Consider the following 10054-nt stretch of genomic DNA (forward strand, 5'->3'; position numbering starts at 1 on the left):
AGCGCGCTCCCGGGTGCAAAAGTAAGCACGCCCCCGGGTGCAAAATTAAGCACGCCCCCGGCCCCGGGTGCAAAAGTAAGCACGCCCCCCAGTCCCGTGTGTGAAAAGTGCTGCTGTAAAGCTGGTAGCGCTGTTCAAGCACCATGTATTTCCTTCAGGAAATGCCCATCTAATATATAATTGCCTAGAATACTACTTCCTGCAATTTGTGCCAACTTCCGTGGCTTTGTCCGGAGCTAATGTCCGGAGATAATGTCCGGAGCTAATGTCCGGAGCTAATGTCCGGAGATAAGTGACGTCACCAGTGTCCTACACCCAGGCAGAGCACAGGGGCCCCAGGCAGCATATGGGGCCCCAGGCAGAGCACAGTGGTCCCAGGCAGAGCACAGGGGCCCCAGGCAGCCTATGGGGCCCCAGGCAGAGCACAGTGGCCCCAGGCAGAGCACAGGGGCCCCAGGCAGAGCACAGGGGCCCCAGGCAGCATACGGGGCCCCAGGCAGAGCACAGTGGCCCCAGGCAGAGCACAGGGGCTCCAGGCAGCATATGGGGCCCCAGGCAGAGCACAGGGGCCCCAGGCAGCATATGGGGCCCCAGGCAGAGCACAGTGGCCCCAGGCAGAGCACAGGGGCCCCAGGCAGCATATGGGGCCCCAGGCAGAGCACAGTGGTCCCAGGCAGAGCACAGGGGCCCCAGGCAGCCTATGGGGCCCCAGGCAGAGCACAGTAGCCCCAGGCAGAACATGGGGCCCCAGGCAGAGCACAGGGGCCCCAGGCAGAGCACAGGGGCCCCAGGCAGCATATGGGGCCCCAGGCAGAGCACAGTGGTCCCAGGTAGAGCACAGGGGCCCCAGGCAGCCTATGGGGCCCCAGGCAGAGCACAGGTGCCCCAGGCAGCATATGGGGCCCCAGGCAGAGCACAGGGGCCCCAGGCAGCATATGGGGCCCCAGGCAGAGCACGGTGGCCCCAGGCAGAGCACAGGGGCCCCAGGCAGGACATGGGGCCCCAGGCAGAGCACAGGGGCCCCAGGCAGCATATGGGGCCCCAGGCAGAGCACAGGGGCCCCAGGCAGCATATGGGGCCCCAGGCAGAGCACAGCGATATTTTGGACCACTGTGCGGTGTTTCAGACCCCCTGTGTGATGTCTGGGGCCCTGTTCTTAAGTATATTAAAGATTAAAGTAACGTATATTAAAGTATATTATAGATCAAATTTGACACGTTTATGAGCACCATTGAGTGATATACTCAAGAATGACATAATTTTTCAACATTTTATGGTTTCAAACTGTAAACACTCAGAGTTTTTTTTACTTCAACCAGAAAACCTTAACGGTTCATAAAAAACTTGACTGTTCAGGATATGATAAAAGTCATAGTATTCTGAATCTTTAACTTATAAAGATACCTTTACATGGGGTGATTATTGGTTCCAGAGAGGCTTTCGGCCGATAATCGTACACATGGCTGGTGACAGGACAATACAATATAAACGTTCAAAGGTAAACACTGATAACATTAAAATCTAATATATAATTGCCTAGAATACTACTTCCGGCAATTTGTGCCAACTTCCGTGGCTTTGTCCGGAGATAATGTCCGGAGATAAGTGACGTCACCAGCGTCCTACACCCGCTCAGGGTGGACAAAGATATATGCCTTCGTGGTGCGCGGCACTTTTCTGATTGGTTGCCGCCTGCCGCGAGCGACCAATCAGAAATGTGCCGTACTGTCAAGAATTGTCAAGAGCTGGTGAGTGCAGCCATTTTTTGTTCTTTCTTACTATTATTTATTAATTGTATTATTCTTACATTTGAATAAATAAAGTATATATGGATTCTAGACTCCCGATTCTTTAGAATCGGGCTGCCATCTAGTAACAAATAAAAATGTAGTACACAAAAATGATTAGTGCAGTGCAAAGTAACTGTATGCTCGAAGAAAATCCTTCGAATAAGGAATAAGGCTAAATATGCAGCAGTGGTTAGTGTGATACTAATAAGTGAATAATAGAACCTTTTCCTTCAAATTTGGGGAAGGATTTTTTTTCCCCAATGTGGAGCTTGCTCTTTGCCACATGGTTTTTTTTTTGCCTTCCTCTGGATCAACATGTTAGAGCATGCTAGGTTAGGCTATGGGTTGAACTAGATGGACTTAAAGTCTTCCTTCAACCTTAATAACTATGTTACTATGTTACTATGTAAATAGGACAGTAGCACTATGTAATGCAGTTCTTATAAATTAGAACCAACTCCTTCCAATAAGGAATAGGCCACTGTGGTAAACATGCTTGGATATATAAATGTCCTGCCTAACAAAATGATATGTTGTGAAAATAGAAATAACAGGATAATACCATACCATCAAAATCATTCCCATATAGATTAAATTTAAATATAATGCCCTAACATGAAAGTCACCCCCATATGTATATGGAGAACTTCATCCTTCCAAGAAGGAACTAGACAAATACAAGATAAACATGAAACATGATTAAGTATCAATATTGGGCCAGGTTAATGATTCTGAGCTCTTGCTGGCCCACACTCTCAAGTGCGTTTCAAACGTGTTTCCTCCATCACTCTCTGAGTCAGTTTGTTATTAATGACATATTTTTAAAAGAACATATTTTCACTTAAAGTACTCTTTTATCTTGGATTTATAAACTTCTTTTTGACCACTATTAAAACTCCTGGCTGGATATTTCTTATTTTTTAGCAGACAAATATTATGGATATGATATCATGGTTTTATTTAATTAGTTCCTTTAAAACCTACTAATTGCTGTGACAGCTTCATATAATAAAAAAAGTAATTAATTTTCATAAGAATGGCTAGAAGAAAAATATATTTATATATTGGACACATAAGAAGCGCTAAGCAAGCATGAAACGGCCATAGTCCGTCAGGTTCTCTCATCTGCATAGCTCCGCTGCTACCTGCACTCCTCACTTTAATATGGTTTGATGTCACGTTTTATCATGCAATAAAATTGCACAACGAGAAGGATCTGGGTGAGTGCGCTAATTCTTTCAATTTCTTATGATTTACCTTGATGTTTTCTATGTGAATTTACCACCCTACAGAGATCCTAAGGAGGCATACTGAGGTGTGAACCAGTGAACATTGCTTTTTTTCAGCAACTGGTGCATAATTCTCTTTTTACAAATATACTAGAATTCCAATTACAAAATGTTTACTCAAATGAATTCTGGTATATTTAAATAATATAACTTTTTTGTCAAATAATTTTTTTGCCAGAACAATCAAAGGGAAAATATAAAGCACACTAAGAGCAACGCAGTTTGTTTTTTTGGTTCTGCTTTTTCTTTTTTTTTCTAATTATATCCTTTCCTTCTTTTTTTCATAAACAGCTGCATATTAAAAATGTATGTTAAAAAAGCATGAAAATCATCATTACTTTTAAGGCTGTGTGCACACGTCGCTTTTTTTCGCGGGTTTTTCACGGTTTTCGCTATAAAAATGCTATAAAACCGCGAAACAAATGCTCACATTAAGCATCCTATTTAATAGAATGCAATCCGCATTTTTTGTGCACATGCTGCGCTGTTTTCCTGAGCGGAAATGCATTCCAGAAAAAAACGCAGCATGTTCATTAATTTGTGGAATCGCGGGGATTCCGCACACCTAGGAATGCATTGATCCGCTTACTTCCCGCATGGGGCTATGCCCACTATGCGGGAAGTAAGCAGATCATGTGCGGTTGGTACCCAGGGTGGAGGAGAGGAGACTTTCCTCCACGGACTGGGCACCATATAATTGGTAAAACAAAGAATTCAAATAAAAAATAGTGATATACTCACCTTCTGATGGCCCCCGGAGTCTTCCCGCCTCTCAGCGGTGCACACAGCCACTTCCATTCCCATGGATGCTTTGTGTGATGGACCTGCGATGACATCGCAGTCACGTGACTGTGACGTCATCGCAGGTCCTGCACACAAAGCATCTATAGGAACGGAAGCCGCCGCGTGCACCGCTGAGGAGATCAGGGGCCATCAGAAGGTGAGTATAACCATTTTTTTACATTTTTTTAATTATTTTTAACATTATATCTTTTTACTATTGATGCTGCATAGGCTGCATCAATAGTAAAATGTTGGTCACACTTGTCAAACACTATGTTTGACAAGTGTGAACAACCTGTCAATCAGTTTTCCAAGCGATGCTACAGATCACCTGGAAAACACTAGCATTCTGCAAGCTAATTATGCTTGCAAAATGCTAGTGTTCAGCAGGAATATGCATGCCAATTCCGCATGCGATATACCCACGGCAGGAGTTGAAGAATTGCCGCGGAAATTTCCGCGGCAATTCTGCGACGTGTGCACTTAGCCTTATGATTTTTTTTTTCAATTTTTACTTTTTGAAAAATGTAAAAAGAACCTTGAAAAAATCCTCAGGGTAAATTCACACAAACAGATTTGGGGCACTTTGTGAGCGAAGTGCAGTAATCGATTACAAAGAGAGAAGTTTTAATATTTATTTACTTCTAATACTCATTTTTGAGGATTTGGCTGAAAAAGTAGTAAATACTGCATAAAATCCAAGCTGGAAACCAGCTTTAACATAACTCTTTTTTTTTTAAATGTACTGTAGTTGCATTATATATAGCTACCTCAATTCCTCAATGCCTGTGCTATGCTTTTACAATATGCCCAAAAAGTATAATTTAAAAGAACAATTTATTTTCTCTTTATTTTGATTGCAGGGCGGCTCTTTCAAGGTAAAGATTATTGTAATCTTATCACATTCTTTACTGATCAATATTGCAAGCAGAAAGAAAATGAGTTTTGTATGTTAAGCAAACCCAAGTAGCCAACTGAAAACAAATCAATCTCTTTTTCTTCTCTGCCAAATTTGTTAGCATTAGATGCAATAGAGAGCTGGAGAGATCATATCAAGTTCCATCTAGATTTCTTTATTTTTTTGGAAGCTGCAGATCAAACTGGCCACCCTTGAAAATTAACATCTAGTGACTGAAATAAACTATCCCAATAGTTTGAAAGAAGGCTTCTTACAGTACACTGAGAGAGATTTTTTGTGCTAAAGTTCTCAAGGTCATTAAATCAGATACTTAAAATAGAATCTAAAGAATACAATTGATTTTAAGTGCATCAGTCAGAAAGTAGTTCTATAGAAAAAATAAAATCTAATTATTTAAAACAATAATGATCCGATGTGTGTCGCATATTTTCTACTTTAACACAGTTGAAGTTTATGTAAAAAATTATCTACTTGTAGAAAATTGTAAAATGCTTAAAATCCCTTTAAGCATTTTACAATTTTCCACAAGTAGGTAATTCATTATATAAAGTGCAACAATCCCTATCTATGCTTGAGACAAAATCCTGTACTATGCCTGCTGTGTCCTCGTTGTCACAATATTTCCAGTGCAAGCCTCAAGGCACTCTGACCGCATATATGAGATTTACATGCTTGTGGTCACACGCCAACTAGACGCTTTCGGCTGCTATCAAAAGTAGTGAATTCAGAGAGGTTGAATGCGTTTAGACTCAATTTTCTGCTATATCATTTTCTATACAGGCTACATTAGAAAAAAAATATTTTCTAGAAATTTTTGATATAGACAATACTAAGTGGTCTGACAAGGAATTGTTCAGCTTTTACTGTCTGATGTGAACTTTGTCAGAAGACAACGCTGTATCAATCCTTATGAAATCCTATCCACAGTCTGCACTCTGGGCTCTTTGGCACTGTGCAATATGAGACAGTTATTTTTTTCAAGGTTTCTCTGTCTAGTACATGGAGATCAGCATTATAGTGACCCTTGACATAGTACACTATTAGGCTGAGAACCTCAATTTGTTTTAGTGTCTTCAGCTTCCTGTACAGTGGTCAACATTGTTGAATATGCATGGACAGGGCATAGAGAAGCATTCTTCGTTTCATAGCAAACTGTCTCAAGAGTCCTATACAGTACTTAAGAGCAGAGCAGGGCTCTGTGCCTCATAGAGAACAGTGTCAATTGTTCAACATCCAGCAATGGCTACAGTCCTGGACATGGGAGACTTGACAACAGAATAGGACATTCTGTCACATAATGCATAGGACCTAGGGTTCCTATAATACTACCATTGGCTGAACAGGAGTCATCCTATTCATCGAAGAATCCTATTCTCTAAGTTCTCTTGTGACTCAAAAAGCAAAGGCAACACTGCAGAATCAAAACACATTAGAAGATTAAAAAAATATATGGGAAATGGAATGAAACAGCAGGGATATATGTCAAACAATATAAAAAAAGTAAATATAAAAATGCATTATCTAGAATCAAGAGCTATATTAAATACATTCTATGAAATGGAAATGCCCTTTAGATAGGAAAAAGATAATCCTGTTCTCATGGGACATCATTATATTAATTATTATCATATTATATAAAGTCTTCTTAAACATTAATTTCTCGGCTTCAGTGTTTACAGAACTGAATTACTTTGATTGAGTTTATGAACACATTTAACATCAGTCTAGAGACATGCCTTTATTTCCCAGATAGGGCTATCAGATAAGATTGGTTCAATGGAAGTTTGGAAATTCTCTGACCTTGCAGTTTCATGTATTGTTTTGAAGCAATTTAATTTTAACATGGGCCTTATTGTGATGCCGAGAACAGCAGCTTTTTCTTGTTGTTCCTGGTATTCATTAGTTATTTTCCACTAGAAAATAAGAAAAAAGAAAGTAAAACTGTGCAAATGGGTCATGTCTGTCTATTAGAGGTGCCCAAGGCTGATTTATGCATGGGATTTATACTAGCTACAATATAATAGAGTGGCATTAAAATGAACAGGGGATCACTGGTTATGGGGCTGTATAGCCTGTATTGCTAAAGGTAGTAAAAATGTCCATGACAAACGTTGTTTAATGAGTTTGTCTACAATGGGAACAATCTAAACAGCCTTGCAACATGTGAATGATGGTTGGTGTAGTCTGCTCACCTGAGAAAAAAATATATGGTACCTGGTGTGAGGCAGTGACAGGTGTAACATGTAAGGGTCCGCTGTGTGTTCCCCCAGGATGCGCACGGAGGCATATTGAGGCCATGGGAGTGCATTGCAGTCACAGGCATAGCTGTGATTGCAATGCAGAATAAAAGTGAGTATAGGTCTTGGATAAACAAAAGAAGATTTAAGAAAACCTTCTTGGCTTTTATTTTTTAAACAGGCTACAGGATGGTAGCAGAGCAGTCCGTTTCCTCCCCAGCCCAGATTTTTCCATGTGGCTTACGGCCACAGATTCCAGTTAAAAACCCTGCAGTAAAGGGTTTGGGTGTGTCAGGGCCAGTGTCAGTATCAGTTTGGTGTTTACAAGATTGCAGAGCAGAAGGCTCTGCAGAGCTCCACCTGTGTGACAAAACACAGGCAAGTGGATCCAAACAACAAAGGGAGCCGAAAGGTCTGCCACCCACAGCATACATGGCGGTGCAGTCGCCCAAGACAACCGGTCTCGGAGGTAGACTGGCATTTTTATTGGCTTCAATCTGAAGGATATGTTTCCTGGATGCAATCCGGAGGATATCGTGTGCTGTGTACTTTTGTGAGTTGGACATTAAAACACGTTTTGCTTTGAACTTTTCTGGGTCACTGCCTCATCACTGCACAGTGCGGATACCACTGCATTACATATGGTTAGAGAATGCGGAAGTGTGAACTGAGTCGTACCCCAAAGTGTGCTGCATGTCGGTGAGCAAGCCGGTTGGAAAAATGGAGGAGCTTTTGAAACATGTGGTCCTCATTCATCAGCAGCTGGAGCTACTGGGCCAGCAGCAGCAAGAGGCACTGCAGATCCAGCAGCAGCAGGAGCTACTAGTTCAGCAGCAGCAAGAGGTGCAGCAGTTCCAGCAGCAGTAGCAAGAAGCACTGCAGTTGCAGCAGCAGGAGCATCAGTGGTGTAAAGAAGAGACTCCTAAGGTAAGGGGCGATCAGCAGTGCCAAGAAGATACCTTGTAAGGTAAGGGGCAATCAGAGGGTGTTCCAGTGGTCATTTGCAGAGACTTGTCCAGCGAGGTTTCAGGTGTATGACTTATTGCAGGTGGTTGAGGAATGGCTCCAGCCTGAGACTTTGACCCTGTCCCAATTTTGTAGAGAGGGTGGTGGTTGACCGGCTGGTGAGGGCTCTGCCAGCTGCTATGCAGCGTTGGGTGGGGCAAGGGGATCTGGGCACTCTGGACCAGCTGAAAAGTTGCATTGAGCGCTATACAGCCCCTCAGGACTTTGTACAGGAGCATGGGAAAAGTCCACAAACCACTGTTGGTGCTAACCAGGACCGAGCCCCTGATCAGGAGGTAACATGAAGTGAGGGTGACAAAACTCCCATTTCCCTTAAAGAGGCTCCAAGGTACAGTCGTGCTGCAGCAGTTAAATGTTGAGTGTCTGAACATGTGGCTGCCAACTGCCCCCTGAGAGCTGAACCTATGGATTGCTAGTATACTCACCATGTATCTATGCATGCCCAGCCAGTTTGTACTGCCACTACAGGTGCAGCGCCCCAGAGTCCTGGTCATTGCAGTACTGATGCTCCGCCACTAAGGGGAGTGATGGTACGTCTGATGGCACTTAAGGAGTTCACCTGACCAGGTATCACAGTCACACTTTACACTTCACATTCTGGCCACCAGGGGGAGCAAAGGGTTCTATGTATTAGGCCACTCCTCACAATCTGGTAAAACTGGGGGCTGGATAGGAAGTTAGTCAGAAGTTGACTGGGTTGGAACCAGGCAACATCCTGTGGCAGAGGGTGTTGCGGGGGGGAAGATTCAGGGGGGTCTCTGTCAGGGGTGGGATCCTGACAGTGGCCTAGCGAACAGAATGTTACGGAGCCGCGCCTGCACTCGAATGCGGTGGCATCCTAAGAAAGGAAAAGAAGCGAGGTTAATTGTGGAGAAGTGAGAAACGAGATCGCAGCAAAAAGGAGATAAAGCCAGTAGGAGTCGTGCCGTAAGATCGAGGCAACATCCTACTGAGGCGCGTAGCCGGTGGCCGGAACGCCGAGGAAGTATTAGGCTCCAAGCAATACTTTAAACAGCGTCAGCACAGTTAATTTTAGGTTGGCTGTCTCACCTAAATCACCTAAGAAGACATAGGGGGCAATTGTGGGAGAGGGGCAACGCTAGGGTCCCGGAAGAACTCCAGGCCTACCCGTCATACGGGTGCGTCCTATCCATATCATCTGGGGGACGGAGAAGAACATCAGAACAGATACGAGTTGTGAGAAAGAACATCAGAAAAAGACACAACAGTTGTGAGGACTATCCCGTGGTGCTCAGCAGGGAGGTACTACAACACACAGGCGCTAGAAGGTAGGCACTGATTTCCACCTGCAGAGGGAACTCTGGATGTGCCTTCGGACCGGCCGGTCTCAGCCAGCCCTGTTAGCAGTACTCTGGATTGAGGATCCTGAATCCTTCAGTAAAGAGGTAAAGAGACTGCAACTCTGTGTCCTCGTTATTCATCGAGACCTGCACCACGCACCATCATCCCATTTTTCATTGGACGCCCCTTAGCAGGGTCACGGACTGGGTCCAGCCACCGTGACAACCCCAGAACCGAGACAGAGAGGCCCAGTACCGAGTACCCCGCGGCCCTGTGTCTGGGGGCGCTCCAACTTGGCGTCACGAACAGGATCTACTTAAGCCTGAAGAATCAGGTCATGTGTGCCTTGGAACTGTGACTGAATTGTGCTTGAACTGTGATTTATTGCAAAGACTGTGAATTGCCACTTGCCGCCAAAAGTTTCTGCCAAAACCGCCGCCATTGCAGCATGACAGGGAGCGCAGAGGAAGAAGAAGGGCGTGCCATGGGAGGAGACTATCAAAATGGCGCCAAAAGTGGCGACCGCCCCCTCCGACTACTGTTGCGAGATGACGACTTGCCCAGAAGCAGAGGATAACCGCCCCCTGATTTGCAACAGTGGGAATGAGAGGGAGAAGAAGCTACGCCCTCAGAAAATGGAGGGGCAACGTGCATGTGCCACCGAAGATCCCGGAGCAGGGATGGCGACCAGCGAGTCCCAGAGCGACG

General features: G+C 44.3%; 1 protein-coding gene across 1 annotated transcript in view; it reads left to right on the plus strand.

The window, feature by feature from the left end:
- LOC143817642 (uncharacterized) overlaps positions 1–7885 on the plus strand; it is a 28781-nt gene extending 20896 nt beyond the window's left edge. Inside the window, exon 4 of the mRNA XM_077299135.1 lies at positions 7704–7885. Coding sequence (XP_077155250.1) covers positions 7704–7885 — 182 coding nt within the window. The remainder of the gene's footprint in view (positions 1–7703) is intronic.
- Positions 7886–10054: the final 2169 nt, after the last annotated feature.

This window comes from Ranitomeya variabilis, chromosome 3 (genome assembly GCF_051348905.1).
Source record: "Ranitomeya variabilis isolate aRanVar5 chromosome 3, aRanVar5.hap1, whole genome shotgun sequence".
In the NCBI taxonomy this organism is placed as follows: Eukaryota; Metazoa; Chordata; class Amphibia; order Anura; family Dendrobatidae; genus Ranitomeya; species Ranitomeya variabilis.